Source organism: Vombatus ursinus, unplaced genomic scaffold, assembly GCF_900497805.2.
Source record: "Vombatus ursinus unplaced genomic scaffold, bare-nosed wombat genome assembly UNPS02010548.1, whole genome shotgun sequence".
Taxonomy (NCBI): Eukaryota; Metazoa; Chordata; class Mammalia; order Diprotodontia; family Vombatidae; genus Vombatus; species Vombatus ursinus.
The window spans coordinates 15,105,565-15,123,618 of NW_020950326.1; the positions used below are offsets into that span (position 1 = coordinate 15,105,565).

The 18,054-nt window shown below is 44.8% G+C and overlaps 1 protein-coding gene across 4 annotated transcripts in view; it reads right to left on the reverse strand.

Moving 5' to 3' along the window:
• BIN1 (bridging integrator 1) overlaps window positions 1-18,054 on the reverse strand; it is a 137,676-nt gene that overhangs the window by 9,776 nt on the left and 109,846 nt on the right. For 2 of the 4 annotated variants that reach the window (XM_027854669.1, XM_027854670.1), the window contains exons 10-14: window positions 14,158-14,305; window positions 11,472-11,600; window positions 2,414-2,500; window positions 1,977-2,087; window positions 133-234 (exon numbers count right to left, since the gene is read on the reverse strand). In XM_027854669.1, the coding sequence (XP_027710470.1) occupies window positions 133-234; window positions 1,977-2,087; window positions 2,414-2,500; window positions 11,472-11,600; window positions 14,158-14,305 (577 nt within the window). Of the gene's footprint in view, window positions 1-132; window positions 235-1,976; window positions 2,088-2,413; window positions 2,501-3,440; window positions 3,564-7,044; window positions 7,153-11,471; window positions 11,601-14,157; window positions 14,306-18,054 lie in introns of all 4 variants that reach the window. The other 2 variants (XM_027854672.1, XM_027854671.1) reach the window with 2 other exon arrangements.

Genomic DNA, 18,054 nt, shown 5'->3' on the forward strand with positions numbered 1-18,054 from the left:
TCTCCCTTAGGCAGGGACGTTCCCTTAGGTGCTTTCATGCTGTGGCCTGTGCTGCCCTCTGGTGGTCAATACTCTTCCAGAGGACCAGCCATGGAGGCCCCTGTGCTGTGGCTGGACCCCTGAACATCTCACCTGCTCCTCTGGGTTCTCAAACGGAATCACCAGCACCACATCTCCAGCCTTCAGCTGTAGTTCATCACTGTCAGTGGCTGTGTAGTCATGCTGTGCCTGGACCTGCCATGGGGAGGAAGACCATCAGTGAATTTTGCAGACCATAGAGCGGTACAGTGCAATATAGAGGTCTGGGTTTGGGGTTTTTTTTATAATTTATTATTTTTAATCACCTCATAACCAAACACTTGCCTGTATATTCTCTTGTGTTGTGTTCTAATTATTTCTTGTTCTTTCTTTTGGAAAACGGGGACAGTAAGGGGTCTTGTATCTGGGCTTGAAAAAGTGGCTTCCTCTGGATAATAGGGCAAGACTTTCTCAGTTCAAAATCGACCCATCAAAATGCTATCCACATCCAGAGACAGAACTATGGAGTCTGAATGCAGATTGAAGCAGACCAGTTTCTCTTTTTTTGTTTGTTTGTTTTTTCTTTCTCATGGTTTTTCCCTTTTGCTCGGATTCTTCTTTCACAACATGACTAACGTGGAAATATGTTTAATTTGATTGTACATGTACAGCCTATATCAAATTGCATGCCGCTTTGGGGAGGGGGGAGGGGAACGAGGGAGAAAATATTTGGAACTCAAAAACTTATAAAAGTGGATGTTGAAAACTATCTTTACATGTAATTGGAAAAAATAAAATACTATTAAGTAGAAAAAGAAAAAAAAACACCCATCCCTTTTTAAAGATAGTACCTCCTAAGAGGATAATATCTAGAGCTTAGAAACTAAGAAGATGTGAGATATGTATGTGTGTGTGTGTGTGTGTGTCTGTGTGTGTCTGTGTGTGTGTCTGTGTGTGTCTGTGTATGTGTGTGTACTTTTGCCTCCAAACCTCGAGGGTCTTTTAGGAAATAGCAGTACTCTTAAAAAAATGTCCATTTCAATGACTGTGTACCAGAAGCTGCATCTCTCTTTCTCCCTTGCCACATACATGACTATGCAGTAAGCCCATTGGGGCCCCAGGAGAGAGGCTTCACAGTCCACAGACTTTAGAGCTAAGCTAGAAGGAAGCTTGCAGACTGTCTAATCCTTGGGTTAATAATCTAATTCAATCTTTATGCAGAAATACTCATGTCCATATGTTTAGGTTTACTCAAAATTATCTCAATTTATTGAAGTCATTTTTAAAAACAGATTTGCATGTTTGTATTGAAAAATAAATTTCCTTGAAAGGTCATGGGCTTACAAGTCCTCACCAAACATTAACCCCTTTCATGTTAACAGAACCTGCTAGATAATCACATCTCTGCCTACTGACTTCCCTGGCTTCCTTTAAGTGCCAAATAAAATCCCATCTTCTACATGAAGCCTTTTCCAACCCCTCTTAATTCTAGTGCCTTCCTTCTGTTATTTCCTGCTTATCCTGTATATAGTTTGCTTTGTTATGTAATTGTTTGCAAGTTGACTCACTGATTAGATGGTAAGCTCCTTGAGGAAAGGGACTGTGTTTTACCCCTTTCCATATCCCTAGCATTTAACACAATGCTTGACACACAGGAATGCTTAAGAAATGTTTATTGATTGATTGATTAATCAATTATTTTGCTAAGTGAGATTCAACCCAGTACAAGATTCTATTGGCTGTTTACTAATAGGTTCCAAGAGTTTTTCCACTGGGAAGGGAATCCCTTCCTGGGGAACTAGTGGAAAATATGGAGTGCTGTTAATAATGTCAGATGTTCTATAACCACCCTCTTCCCCCAATTGGAAAGACTTTCCCCCTTTCCTCAGAAAAAGTGGTCCCTTCTTACGCTAGGCAGTTAGGAGAGAAAGGGGCTTCTTCCTCCCTCCCTCTCTTACCTTGAACATGAATCCTGGGGGCAAGTCAGACCTCTTGGAGGGAGCACTGCCTTCCACAGTTCCATTCACGGTGGCTGGGAAGGTCTCAACCACCACAGCAGGCAGGGAGCTCTAGGAAAGGAAGTGAAGACAGGGTCAGGGAGTTGTTGTGGAAGGCTGGCTGGAGTGTTGGGGCAAGGGGAACAGAAGACAGTAGCCCCACAGCACAGAATCCACCTTGGCGGTCAGTGAGGGTCACAGGCCGGCCCATCCAGGATCCTCACTGGCACTGGTGTGTGGGTCCAGCTTATGGGGCAAAGGGATCAAGGTGCTGGACTGGGGTTAAGCCTTAAATATTCACACACCAGGGTGGGGTTGGGAAAAGAAAGACAGAGACAGAAGCAAAGAGAAAAAGACAGAAATAGACAGAAAAAAGTCTGTCTTCCCTGTGGTCTTACAGAGGCCCCGTCACTTGCCGCCGTCTCATTGGCTCCTTCAGTTACTGCCACTGGTTTCGTCTCGCCAGCCTCTGTCACATCTCCTGGCTGCAACATAAATCCCAGAGCCAGGTCAGATCCTGGCTTGGCCCCAGAGTGTAGGAATAGGCATCCTCTTCTCCCTCCCCAAAGAACAGATCTGGCCAGAATCGGCAGATATTCCCCCTTCACCATCAATACCCAAAAAAAGGGTAGCCATCTTCCCCCCTCTTTACCACAGCGTGTATGCAGCCTCTAGACAAATCCTGCCTCTTAGAACCTTCTCATTCTCCCCTCTTCCTTGATTCCCCCAGGCCCTCCAGAATTCACACTTAAAAACCATAGACTACAGGGACGAGTCTTCTATGGTATGAAGAGCATATACCAAGAGCCAAGGACTGGCTCAATCACTCTTTCTCCACATGATCCCAGGCAAAGTCATCTAAACTCAATGGATCTTAGTTTCTTCATTCACATCAAAGGGTAATTTTAGCCTTGGTTCACCTACCTCAGAGAGTCATTATGGAATCAAATGAAATTATGGATGTCAAAGTGCTTTGAAAAACATCAGGCAACGTGCAGGTGATAATTATGTTACTATAGAGTCCTCAGAAGAATGAATGATAGAACCCAAGAGCTCCTCTTATGCCCTCAGTCTGCAGACTTGTTGCCCCCTTCCCCTGGTCCTTTGGATCAGGCCCTAGAAGGATTGTTAGGAAGTAATTCACCCCTACCAGGAACAGAAGGTTAGTACTGTTATGTTAAAGGCATTAAACAAGCTGGGGAGAGGTGGCAAGTGACTTTTGCCTAAGTCTGAACTTGAGAACCACCTAGCTCCCACAGGGCCCTGCCTCTACGTAGGTCTCACCTAACCCTAGAAGAATGGTGAATGAGTGCCTTTTCTGAAGTCCTTTGCTCTCCTTAATTCAAATGTTCCAGCTTCTCCTTCCCCTATTTCCTCTCCATCTGGAGGGCAGGGACAAGTTGGGAAGTGGGGTGGGGCACTTACTTGGGCTGGCCCAGGCTCTGAGGTCTGGCTGGGCCAGACCACGGGAAATGCGCCCTCTTCCGTGGCGCTATCAGCAGGGCCCTGCTCCACAGACTGCAGGCTGCCAGCTGGACTCTCTGCAGCCTAGGGACAGGCATGGGCAGAAGGGGAGGAAGAAAAGAAAAGGGAATAGGAGAGGCGAGGGAAGGAAGTGATGGTCAGGGCATAAGAAGATAAGAGAAAATAGACATGAGCAACGGCCTACAGAGAGAGGGTGGGAGGGGGAACACAGAGGCACATGGAATCCAGGAGTCAGCATCTGGACCTATAGCAAAACCTGCTGGAAGGGTAGAGTTGAGGACTGTGTTTTTGCCTTTTTTTTTTTCATCCCCAGGACCTGGCACACAACAAAAGCTTAATAATAAATACTTGTTGACTGACTGTCTAACCTACATACTCTCCCCAAAGTCAGAGCTAAATAGCGACAGTTCACTGATGGAGGCTCACAGTCCATGATCTGTGCCCAAAGCTGCCTCTAAGTTAGAGATCCAAATTGCTCCCAAGAAGCTAATTCCAGGGAACCAGTGATGAGATTAGAGGTGGAATGTCATTCTGCTAACTTTTGAACGTGTGGAACCCTCCTAATACCTTGTGTTGGGTTGCTTCAGCAAAATCTTATAGACAAATCATCCCCCTTCCTCATCTCCTTAACAGAAATGATACACAGACCATCCAATTTCCTCATTTCTCCCAGTGAAATGATGCCTAAACCATCCTACTTCCTTTTCTTCCACAGAGTCCTGCAGAGATCCCAGAATTCCCAGAAAAGGACCCAGCTAAAGCATTATCTTAAGAGGTGCTATTTTTCTGTTCTGTGGTTTCTCTTTAAAAAAAAAAAATTAGGTATTATCAATGACCCTGCAAAGATCTAGAGCATTTAATGATAAGGTATCACCTTGATGGGGAAAAACAACTCACAGCTGAGTTTCAACTAGGATTCAGTACCACCCTCCTGTCTCCTGTGGTCTAAGGAACTCCAGCTACTCTCCAATGCAAACCTCCTGCTCTGACCATTCCAGGCAACTCACTGTTACTGTCCCTTCCCTCCCAGCCTATGCCGCCATGCACATTTCTGGCCCTATGCCTTCTCACAGACCTTTCTGGAACACCCTTCCATCTGCTGAAAGACTAACCATCGTTCGAGGCCCAGCTCAAGATCCCCTTTCTTTATGACGGCTTCCTTAACTACTCCAACTCCCATGATCTTTCTGGTCTCCAAATTCCAACTGCACATATGGTTTAAATCATAACCCAGACTTTTTCTATTTGCAGAGAGCACACTTCCCTACATTCTCAAAGGTCATCCTTCATACCTGGAATGTATCTTTATCTCTTCCCAACCTTTCAGAATTCTTCAAGACTTGGGCACTACTTTGTTCTCCATTTAACCTTGCCTGATTTCCCCCTGGATAAAATGATCTCCCCTCCCTTCCTCTCAAAATTCCCTAGAGCACTTTGCCTAGAATTTCTCCTTTGGTCCCATCACTCCCTACCTCATAGTGTACTGATTGGTTCACATGCAGTATTTCCCTTCAGAGATTGTAAACTCTTTAAGGACAGAGACTGTGTTGTTTTTCATCTTTGTATCTCTGGCTTTACACAAAGTAAGGGCTTAGTAAATGTTTTGTTGAACCAACGTCAACCAGCTTACATGGACCAAGTCTTCTCCTGTGTTCCCCATAGCATCTACTATCCATCTGAGCTATTCACAGATAAGTGTTAATAAAGACTTATTGATGAATAATTTATTGACAGTCTTCTTGTCCCTTTTGACTCCTGAGGCAGATTTGAATAATTATTAAAACAGGGCCTGGCTTTGCATCTTACTTTTAAGACAGGAGCCCAGAAATTAATGCAGGGAGTGTTACCTTTCAATTTACTGTGTCTTGTATCTGTCCTCTGCTTTCACAAAAGGACATGGAGGAAAACAGCGTGCGTGCGTGTGTGTGTGTGTGTGTGTGTGTGTGTGTGTGTGTGTGTGTGTGTGTATCTAGTTGGGTGTCCTTGGGCATATCACTTCTTTTTCTGGATCTCGGTTTCCCTATCTGTAAAATTAAGTGGCTGGACTGAATGATCATTTACATATCTAACATTCTGTGATTCAACAATCTTTAGATCAGGAGTTCTTAACCTTTTTGTTTGTTACAGACCCCTTCAGCACTCGGATGAAGCCTATGGAACCCTTCTCAGAATGTTTTTAAATTCATGAAATGAGATACATAAGATTACAAAGGTTAGTAAAAATAAAGATATAATTTATTTTTCCTATACAAGTTTCCAGACTCCCTGAAATCTTTCCATGGACCCCAAAGGGAACCTAAGGTTAAGAACCCTTGCCTTAGAATTATGTATACATTCTACCAATCAGGATATAAACTGTTACATACAGCAACATATACCCAGAGGATGTACTGGGCACTCTTTCAATGACACTAGAAAGGGTGAGCCCTCAGGAGAATTGGATCCAGGGGATAATCATGCTAGGCAGGCAGAAGAAACGACAGAAAGACAAAAGAGGTTTTGGAATGAAAACCTACTACAACCAATGGGCAAGAAAATAGCACCATTATGGAGAAAACATGATGACGACACTGAGTTCATGCCAAGGAAAAGGGAACAATGAGACACCTGAAAAGGGGAGACACAAAGCTTACCTCCCAGAGATCCCATGGAATCGACTAAGCATGTCAAAGTGTGATAAAGAGAGAGTTAGATTTACAGGCCAGCAAACACAGGCAATTAGTTACATCCAGATGAGCCCCCTCTCCCCCAAGATCCCAACTTCGACAGTACTGTGCCTATGACTGAGCTGGGTTGGGCTCAAAGGCAGACTCATCAAAGAGCTTGAGGCATTAGGACCCACTGATCTTCAATGAGTTCTGGGACCTTGCTCCACATTCAAAGAGATGGCCTCTCATTGACTCTGACCACCTATATGATCAAATCACCCAATTCAGAAGTCTCCCCTAGGACATCCCTAAAGGCTTTGTTACCTAGTCAGCTATAGTTGCATAAAATCTATTTGCAAATAATTTGCATTCAACCACATAAACTAGGATGCCTAATCATGGATAATTAGACAAATTACTAACAGGATTTTTTTCAATTTCTGGCAAAATTCTTTTTTAAAATAAAAATTTTTCAATGAACAAAAATCCACCATCTCTCCTCTCTATCCCTCATCCTCACCCTGAAAAAGAAAGAAAAAAACTCTTGCAACAAATACACATAATCAAACAAAAAAAAATTACCAAATTGGCTGGGTCTAAAAATTATGTCTCAATCAATATGTATGCTAAATACATCACCTCTGTTTCAGGTAGTAGGTAGCACATTTCCTTATGAGTACTCTGGAATCACGCTAACAGTAAATTTCAAAGTAAAAACTTGCTCGTCTTCCTGCCACCCTGGGTACTCACTAATCTAGAGCCCTCCACCAGATGGCTAACAAAGGGAAATGTGAAGCCAAGTGAAAGCAGGAGAGCAGCCTGGAGGGCTCTGCTGGGTCTTTCATGATCCCTAGATTGGGATTCCAGGAGACACAGCAGCCAAGAGACAAACCAACCTGACCAGAGGGCGTAGGTGCCTTCACAGGGCTTGCAACGGGTGGGATGGGATCAAAGTCCAGATCCAACAGGCTGGCATTTTCCTGGAATGGCCCAGGGGCATCAAACTTGGCAGCAGAAAAGGAGGAAGCAGTTTGCATGTTAGACATACGTGAGAAGGTGTGAGTACATGGGGACACATGCATACTTCTCTGACCATCTACATATACAAACGCACATAGGCACACACCTGTACAGAGACCATACCCTGCTAGGATCCCCTCCTCCACAGATCTTTATGACACAGGCTGAAAAGGTATGACCAGACAATGCTTCCAAGATTATAATGGATAACTTATGTAGCACTTAAAGGTGAGTCATCATTCCCCATGTGTCCCCCTCTTTTTGTCACGAGGTTCCCTCCCTTTCTCCCATTCTTTGACAAGGGCTCAGCATCTCCCAAACTGCCCCCTCCCCATCTCATAGCCATTGCCCCCAGGATCGCCATATTATCCAATAGAGGAGTCTGTCTTTGATGGAGGGAACAAGGGATGCTTCTGCAGGAATGGACAGGCAGCTACGTGGCGCAGTGGATAGAGCACTGAACTTGGAATCTTCATGAGTTCAAATCCAACCTCAGATGCTTACTAGCTGTGTGAGCCTGAGCAAGTCACTTAACCCTGTCTGCCTCAGTTTCATCATCTGTAAAATGAGTTGGAGAAGGAAAGGGCAAACCACTCCAGTATCTTTGCTAAGAAAACCCCAAATGTGGGATCATGAATAGTCAGATGCAACTGAAAAATGACTGAATAACATTGCAGGAATGGATGTGGTGAACTCCAAAAGCTAGGAACAGGAGCCAAATTCCCTCCAAACAGTTTTGCTATCCAGGGATGAAGAGATATGACATAACAGAGAACAGATTAGACAGTCTGCTCAGAAAATATCACTGCCTAAACTTAAATCATTTCATTTTGTCACAAAGCATAAAATTCCACATAGTTAAGAGATTTATCTAGGCTAGTATAATCGTTCACTTTTCAAACTGCAAGTATCTCTATAATTAGTACCAGTCATTTTACACACTAGTCTGAAAAAGTCCACACACATCCATTGTTTTCTTCCCAATACCTAGCTGAGATATTTGCACCGAGGGAATAGGGGTGAGGTGAGAGAAGGAGAAATGACATTTTGGATGGTAGAATAATTTAAGAGGTTGGGCATGCATGGAAAGAGGCAGGAGAATGCTATTACCAAGGGGCCCGGGGTAGCATTTTATTGTTGTTGTTCAGTCACTTCAGTCCATATCTGACTCTTCATGACCCCATTTGGGGTTTTCCTGGCAAAGATACTGAAGAGGATGGCCATTTCTTTCTCCAGCTCTTTTTTACAGATGAGGAAACTGAAGCAAACAGGGTTAAGTGACTTGGCCAGAGTCACACAGCTAGTGAGCGTCTGAGGCCAGATTTGAACTCAGAAGATGAGTCTTCCTGACTCCAGGCCCCAAGCTCTATCCACTTCACCACCTCACTGCCCTGGGGTAGCATATAAGCCTAGAAAAAGGGTCAGTAAGAGTCAGGAGGATGGCTAAAATAAATCAAATAGCCTAACTATTCATTCAGAATGTCAATAAATCTAATACAAAGTAGTCATTTAAAAGCAAAACAATCTGACAAGAACACCAGGGAGGGGACTCCTGAGAAGTCACTTCTCCCCTTACCTCAAAGCAGGCAAACTTCTACCCTATGAGTAAAGGCCTCCTGGCCTTTCCTAGAATTCCTTGTTTTGCTGGAAGTCTTTCCTTTGTGTTGCCAGTGACAATGATGACATTTCAGTGCGAGTCCGGTGAAGCGAGGCCTTCCCTCACCCCAGTCCCAGAAGCCCCAGTGGCCCCTCTCTCCCCTCTGTGCACCCAGGGTGAGAATGCTCTGGATGGAAACCCTGCTTGGTCCTCAGGCCAGGCTCCATGAACAGGTGTATTCCCCCAATTGTACACACAAACAGATAAGACATGCAGTAGGTAGAAAGAGGAATGAGAGAAAGAGAAAACATGCAATGAATTATGAGGGAAGTAGCAGGCACAGATGGAGTAGAGAAGATAAATGGGGAGGAAGATGAAAGCCATCTGCAAGCCTGGGGCTTTTGGCGGTTTCCTTTCTCCTAGCAAAGTAGGAAGGCGGGTGCAGCAGTCCTTCTAAGAGAACATGTCTCTCCCATTAAGTCAAACTGAAGGAGCAGGTAGGTGGTGGAGTGGATAAAGCACGGGCCCTGGAGTCAGGAAGACCTGAGTTCAAATCCAGCCTCAGATACTTACTAGCTGTGTGACCCTAGGCAATTTATTTAACCCCCCAAAAAAGTCTGGTTGAAATATGTGGACTTCCTAGGAAGGATTTCCTAGGAGGGGCTCAGAATAAACCATAAAAGGATCCCAGAATGCCAGTCATAGTAGTACACACCTATAATCCTAGGCTGATGGATTGCCTGAGTTCTAGAGTTCTGAGCTGCCGTATGCTGTCAATCAGGTGTCCACAAAATCTGACACCAATATGGTGAGCTCCCAAGATTGAGTACAATGAAAGGGAAGAAGGACTACCAAACTGCCTAAAGAAGGGTAAACCACCTCAGGTCAGAAATGGAACAGGTTAAAGAGACCATGCTGATGATCAGCAGTGCAATCAGGACTTCCAGCCTGGAGGTGATAGACTCAGTGTCAAAAAGAGTAAAGGAAAAAAAAAAAAAAAGGAAGGGGAATCCATAGAGTAACAGATTCTTAAAGCTGGGAAGAACTTTAGGAATCACACAGGCTGATCAAGAGCCAAATCAAGAATCCCATCTATGAAATCCCCAACAAATGGTCATTGAACCTCTGCTTAAACAACTGCAGCTCACTGCCCCTTCAGGAAGCCTATTCCCAATAGAATGTAAGGTTAAGGGTTGTACAATTTTTCATCGTTGCATTTCCAAAACCTCGCCCTGCATATGTCAATCAAGGACCTATGATTTCATCACTGTGGGAACCTCCCTCCACCGGTGCAGAAGCAATCCATCTCTAATTCACAGTCGTGGATAGTTCCATGAGGCTCAGAGTGAGGAACTTACTCACGGTCACACAGTTAGTAAGTGACAGAGCCAGGATTCAAACCCAGGTCTTCCAGGGGCAGCTAAGTGTGTAGTAGATTGGAACTGGGCCGGGAGTCAGGAAGACCTGAGTTCAAATTTGACCGTAGACAACAGTTATGTGACCTTGAGCAAGTCACTTAACCTGCCTGTCACAGTTTCCTCATCTGTAAAATAAAGATAATAATAGCACCTACCTCTCAGGGTAGTTCTGAGGATAAAATGAGACATCTGTAAAGTGCCTAGCACAGTGCCTGGCACATTGCAGGCACTATATGATACCAGCTATTATTACTATTCCTAATTCCAAATCCAGCATTCTAGACATTATACTACAATGTCTCTCTGCCTTGCATACAGTCGATGCTTAATAATGGCTCACATTTCTGTAGTGTTTTAAGGTCTATCTCAAAGAGTCTGAGATAGGTAATACTGACGGTATTTACAGAAAAGGAAACCGAGGCTTAAAAAGCTGAATGAATCATACCTAGTGTCACACAGCAAGTAAGAGTCAGTCAGAATTCAAACCTAAGTCTCTCCGGACCCCAAGCTCAGTGCACTATCTGCTATACCAAGTTCCTCTCAATGAAGAGAAAGGATTTCCTAACTGTATTCCTCGAGCCACAGAATTCCAACTGGCATCGCACCCATCTGCCCCTAGCAGCAAGACAGGCGGATAAGATAGGGTAGAAAAGCACCTGAGGCTGAGAACGAGAAGACTTGAGTTCTAGTCTCAGCTCCGTCACTAACTGGTTGGATGAATTTGGCCGAGGCACCTCACCAGTTCCATTGAATAGCTCCGAGATTCTCTTTAAGTCTCAGTTTCCTTACTTACAAAAGGAAGGGACTAGACTAGATTATCTCTAAAGTTTCCTCCAGCTCAGTCTATGGTTCAATGATCAAATGAGGTAATATTTGTAAAGTGCTTAGCACAGTGTCTGGCATATAGTAGGTTTATATAAACACTTATGCCCTTCCCCCCATGAGCAATTTATAGCAAGTACTACATAAACAAAGGAGTGCATCTTTTGGTGGGACATAAGATAGAAAACTTGAAAAGTAGAAACTTAAGGGAACATTACTACTCAACCCCTTAGGACTTCATTTTGTAAAAATGGGCTTTTCTTTCCATATGATACAGACAGTAAATATTTATAATTCCCAGCTCAAATTCATTTCCACGCCTTTCTCACCCCAAGCTGCCAGCACATGCTCTGAAGCCCTCCTGTTCCTTCCTCATTTCTCCTGGAGAAGAAGAGGAGAAAAGGATGGCATATGATAAATGAAGAAAGGAAGGCAGAGAGAATGAACAAGGATGGCTGTGGCTGACCTGTGAGGGGGTGGTCACGCTGATCTCGGGGACAAAATTGTCATCAAACAAGCTGATAATGTGTTCCTGCTTGATTTCCTTGGACGGAGTGTGTTTGGGAGGCGGTGGGACTGGTGGGCCTTTTCGAAGCTGCAGGCAGATAAGGGTAGGGTGCGACCGACGACAGGGGGCAGGGGACCACACGGCAAAACATGTTGGGGCAGAGAGATGTGGACAGAGACAAAGACAAAGCTCTGGTTAGTCAAACCACAGACCATGGACAAGGAGCACAAAGCAGGAGACGCTGGCCTCGGTCAGGAAAATGGGAGCATCCTCCCATCCTCATGGCTCCTATGCTGGAGAAGGGGAAGCAAGATGCAAAATGATCATTATGTCTCAACACAGACACCAGAAATGCCAGTTTAATCTCAGGGATGGAAAGGAAGAAAAGTCAAGCCTCAAAACACTGCCCTGAAGAGAGAAAGAAAAAGCAAATCCATCTAACACCAACCCTGTTTCCTCCCCAAGGAAGGGAAATACCTGCTCAAAAGAGGAAAACAACAGCTGAGAGAACTTAGACCCTAAGGACATCTCAGTTCAGGCTTCCATCTCTGTCTATCCAGCTTCTCCCTGTCTACCCTCTGAAGATGAGAGGTACGTCTTCCATCTATCCAGACCCTACCCCCATCCCATAAGATCCAGCTCATCTTTTCCATGGAAACTTCCTAGATCACTACTGCGCATGCTGGTGTCCCCCCCCAGGATCAGCTAAGTATGAACGAGTCTCTACCGTGCGACCTATCTCTTAGTCAGAAACTCTCCTGTATGGTCTCTTTATTATTTCATGGGCCTAGGTCTAGTGTACCCAAGAGGGTCATAAGCCCCTTCAGGAAAGGGAACTCCTTGTGCTTGGGGACGTCCCTTGGGGATGCAGCAGGTAAAATGGGGAATAAAAGAAATAACAGAAAGACTGACAGTGGAGAAAGACATAGTGAAGCTTAAGGAGAGAAGTAGGAAAAAATGCAAAGGAAGGGAGGGGAAGAAAGAATATATCCTTAATAAGCTCTTGCCAAATTCACATAGGTGCTTAATAAAGCCTTGCTGAATTCAATTTAATTACATAGATTTGGTAGAATTATATTGATTTAACTAAAATGAACAGGTGAATGAAACACCTACCTCTAATTTGGTGGATTTTTTTCCCTTTACGCAAAAAGGGGAAGGCCTTCTGTCAGTAACAAATGCCCTTTCCCAGCTCCCCTCTCTCTCCCTCTCTCATTCCCTCATCTCCACTTCTTACAGGACCTGATCCAGTAAAACTAGGCTGGGGGAGACTGGCATGCAGTGAAGCACTGCAACCACCAGATGGTGCTGTGGTTCCATCATTCTAACTGCTGGCCTTTTTAACAAGCCAAAGACCAAGACAGCCACCTACACCATCTCTGGCCTTCATCTTTTCCCCTGGAATCCAAACTCAATTAAATTAACTTTAAAAGAATTTTTAAAAGCCCAAAATGGGAGCAGTTCCTCCAACTGGACTGCTTGCCTTAAAAAGGGGGTGATGAGGAATCCAGACCTGGGGGGCCAGTCTGTGTTTCCTGCCTTCCCACCTACTAACCAGGAGATTCCATCCCCCTTTCTCCCACCACTCCCCATCCCTCTTCACTGTCTTTTCCTCTTTTTCTTCTTTTTTAGTTTCCTTTACAGTCATCCTCTCTCTCCCACTTTTCTCCTTGATCCTTGGGCTAAATGATTCTTCCTTAAGCCATGAATGTACCCCATCTTCTTTCACTTCCTTCCTTATAATCCTCCAACCCCAGTGACCTCCAACACTGAGTATGTTAATATAAGGCAGCTCCTGGGGGAAAACTCAAAGAAAATGAGGAAATTTTCATTTTTTGGCGCATGAGGTAGGAGGTAGCAGGTAGCATTTGACCCGGCAGGATAGCAGGAGAGGAAAAAGGCAGCAACACATGCTCCCAGGATGCCCTGGAAACTGGAAGAGCCAGACCCCCATGCCCTGGACCAGGCTGAGGGTGATAGCATGCACTCTAGAAAAGGATGGGAGAGCCACAATAAAAGGAAGGGATAAGGGAGAGGAAGGAGTTACATAAAGAAAAACTCAGAATACAAAGAGGCAGAGCAAAGAAGGTATATAGCTTCAGGGTTGCTGGGGCCTTCAGGGATCAAAGGTGTCTGGTTCGCTAATAAAGCCAAAAAACACCCCACTAAACGAACAAGGACTGGAGAGAGCTGAGCAGACTGGGGTGGGCCACTGTGGGGAATGTGGGGAATCAGAGTAGTCATAGCAAGAGTAGTAATAGTAGTGGGTGAACAGTTGACCAAACTGCTGAGGCTCAAGAACATTTTAGAGGTAAGCAAACTCAGACTTTGAGGAAGGGTCCTCAGGGACTGGCAGGGCTTGGAGGGAGACTGGCATAAGAAGATGGGTACTGGGATTCTATGGAGTCTCAGAAAGAGCCATCCGTCCAGGAAAAAATAGGCGTCTGAGCCTCCCTTATAAACCTCCAGAACTTAACCTCCTGCCTCAGTGGGAAAGAGAGGGCATTGGGAAGCCCAGAGGGAAAAAGAACAAAAGATGAAAAGAGAGAAGGGAAGGGAAGCGAAGCAGAGGAAGAGGGAAGAAGGAAGAAGGAAGGAGACAGAAGCAAAAGGTAAGGAAAGGACTGTGTAGTCAAGCGGGTACCTGAGACGGCGACTTGGGGAGGGCAGCCCCCGGAGTGTCCAGGCTGGCTGGTTCAGGCTCGTGGTTGACCTTGATCTCAGGGGTGCCAGCTGGGGAACCATCGGGCGGTGGTGAGGGGCTCTTGTTCCCTTTCGTAGGGGCATTGTCACTGCAGAGATGGAGACAGAGACAGAGACAATGAGAGGTAGTGAGCAGGAGGAGACTTTCTAGAGGAGCTCTTAGCCAGGTCCTCTAGATCAAGGCACAGGGACCCCAGCCCCAGAGGAAAGAGAATTCTGGGAGAAATTCTACTCTGAGGCTTATTACAAAGGGAATGTGAACATCTATGAGTATGGAAAAATGTGTATCTGTGCAAATGAGGGTACAGGTGTGCATTCAGGTATGAATATGCCTTCTGTGTATGACTATGTGAAAGGGAGCACGGATGAGTCTGTGTGCCCATGTTTGAATGCTTTAGGGACAATGATAGAAATGAAAAAACAGAAAAGATTCTAAATGTTCCCAGAATATTCCCTATCCCCAAGTCTACATATGAGTAGTAGGAAGCAGATAGCCAAAGTACCCCAATTCTCCCACTGACTCACTCCTAACCCCTCTCTGGGCCTTTGCGATAGCCCTGAGGCCTGAGGCATCCAGGCCCAAGTCTATTCTACTCATGCCAGCTGGCCTGGATAGCCTGGGACCTGCCCCAAAAGCCAGGCAGGCTAACCCAAAGCCTCAGACACTCCCTATACAAAAGACACTGTCCCTCTACTGCTCTTGCATCTACAAGATACAAGATACAAGGCAGAATGGTATTCAAAGCTTATTCTCAAGTATACATACAGATAGGAGGCAGAGGTAAACACAGATACATGAAAGTTACTTATAATAAATTTTCTCAAATAGGATGGGGTTTCTTTCCTCCTTCAAGGCCTTACTGGATGTATCTTGTATATACACCTAGCTATTTTTGCATTCTCTCTCCCATTAGAAGGTGACTTCATTGAGGCTAGGGACAGTTTTTGGCTTTTCTTTGTATCCTTAATACTTCTCACAGTTCCTGGCACATAGTAAGCAATAAATGTTTGTTGGCTGACTTTTCTTTCCTTTCCTCTAGAAAGGAGTGGCTACAATGCAAGGGAAAGGGAGAGGATAATCTAGCCAGCCCTGAATAATTGAAAACTGCATAAAGTGAGTGCCAAACCCTAGCCCTAACCCCCATGGCTAGACCTCCAATCCTAGCCATCTCACCCTTCTGGTTTCTGATACTAAACACAAAAGAGAGGATGACATTCTGCCCCCAAGAGACGTGAACCTAGCTGAGAGGTCAAAGGTCTGAAGATCAGAATGTGGCAATTGACTCAAATCAAAAGTCCAGTGGCCACTATATGAATTTCCCTAACTCCTCCTGGAGGGTTCATTCCTTTGGGGCCTAAGCATTTGGGGTCAAGTGGAGATTGGTCCAAAAGAAATTCCTAGTAAAGAAACCACCACAGACAGGATCATGTTTTCTCTCTATTTATGGTGTCTCCCCAAACACTGTTCAACAGACCCAATGGTTCCATCTGGACTCTCCCAGCTCTGATGATCCTAGGAAAGCAAAAACTTAAGAGGAAGTTAGAGGTCATCCAATCCAATTCCCTCATATTAAAGGTTAGAAAACTGAGGCCCTGAAAAGTCACTGAAGATAAAATTAAAAACAAAACTAGAAGCTATTTTTTTTAAAAGGCTAATAGATATACCATTATTAATTTGAATTCTTTAAAAAAGAAAAAAAGAATACAAATCACCTCCTCCTCCTCCAAAAAAGTGACTAAGAAGTAACTGAGTAGTAGTTACTACTACTAACAGTAGTAAAATAGTAACTGAGAAGTAAAGAATCTCCCAGAAGGAGAAACTAGTGGGGGAAAGGGTATGCAGAGATGGCCAATAGCAGCTTCAAGCCACACAGTTCTAGGCCAGATGGGCCCTACTAAATATTCTACTATCGGGGTCTCTCCAACGGAGCCAACCTGAGGGATCACAGCAGACCTGCGACCAGATCTGCTAGGTCTGGTGAGCCGAGGTGATGCAGCCTGCAGCTACGGCCTGGGCTTGGTTCTGGCCCCTAGCAGGAAGTGTATAAGATGGTTATATTTAGTATCAGGGTCTCCTTGTTGCTGGCACCCCATAACTACTGCCCAGATGGCTTGCCTGGGTATTGACCAACCTCACTGCCTTGGCCTGCTCTCCAGGATCTAGGGCTTTCGGGTTCCTGGCTGCCTGCCTGGTTCCGACCTCTCTGGATGATCCTTGACTCTGGAGTGTTCTCCCGATGGGGAGCGTCCAGTCCCAACTTGTTCACCAAGTTCTTTCTATGTACTCATCAACCTCTACCCTTTGTTCCTACTCCTGCTTTGACCGTCTCATACCTAGCTGCCTACTTTTGAGCATTCAACTAAATACCACACCCACAAAACTTCGTTTCTTGCCTCTAATTCCCTGGGATACTTTCTCTAGCCTCTCCCTATACCAAAGAGGGCAAAGAGTATGAACAGCATTACACACACCAAGGCAGGTTATTGGGTTAGTTCTGTCCATTCCCCCCTTCCCAGGCCGAGGACATCAGGACATCAGGACATGCTCTAGATCCCAAGGGAACACACGACTCCCCTCCGCACACCCAGGTTATCAGGGGAGGCCACACACTTGTTTTTATGAGCCCTGAGGGCCCCCACACAATGCAGCTCTTGGTATACTGGTACCTGCTCTTCTTTCTCCGAAGTCTGGAGAACAGTTTAGTTTTCTTTCTGTGGGGGACCGGATGCAAATGGCTTTTATTATAGGAGGGAAAAATAAAAGTCATCTGTCTTCCTTTCTCCCCATCCCTAGTGTAACACCAAAATATACACACTTCTAAAAAGGGGCCCCCAAAACCAAACCAGGCAAAGCTCTTCCCTTCGACGAGTGGAACACAGGGCCTGGCAAGAATCTTCTCCCTTAGCCAGATTCTCTTTACAGCCCCTCCAGGATGCTCTTGGGTTCAGCATTTCACTTCTGTCTACACTCCTCAGGCTTTAAAGATACAGGTGATTCTGTCCACCTAAAAGATTGGGGAGCCAAGGCCTAGCGTAGGGAAGTGATTTATGCAAAGCCACACAAGAAACACACATTAGAGCTGAGACTAGAACCCTGGTCTCCCAGCTTCCAAATGGAACTCTGGATGCCGAGTCATAATTATCTAACAAGGAAAAAAGTTTAATTTAATACGTAACCAAGATGTCCTGGATTTTTCTCTCTCTTCTTTGCTATTTTGAGTTCAGCAGGATGATAATTAAAGATGGTAGTGACTTTGAGGGGTGAAGAGAAGGAAGGATGGTTAGGGTATATATGTATAATGTGGCTTAAAGGGTGAATCAGTTCCTAAAATCTGCCAGACTAGAAAAGTTGTCTAGTGAATACTTTTTGACCTCATCAACTTCAGTGTCCAACCCACTCCCACTAAAGTTAGGTTGCATGTGCATGTCTCCCACCCCAAAAAAGACACACTATTCCTCATCCCCACTGGTATGAAATATCTTACCATAGTAGGTAATTGATAAATATTTGTAGAACCGAAGAAGAGGAGCAGATAAACAGTGTAAGAATAATGCTAAAAGCTCACACTTAGATAATTTTAAACTAACTACCCTGCGAGATAGATAGTTCAAGTATAGTTGGTTCCCATTTTACAGGCGAAGAAATGGAGGCAGAAAGAATCTAAACGACCTGACAAAGTTCACAAAACTAGCAAGTAGAAGAGATGTGATCCAAACTCAGAGCTTTTGACACCTGGACAACTGCGTTTCCCACCACACCATACCGCCTCTCCGAAATGATACGGTTCACTCGTAACCTCACTGGGACATGACAATGACTCGGTCAGGCACAGACCAA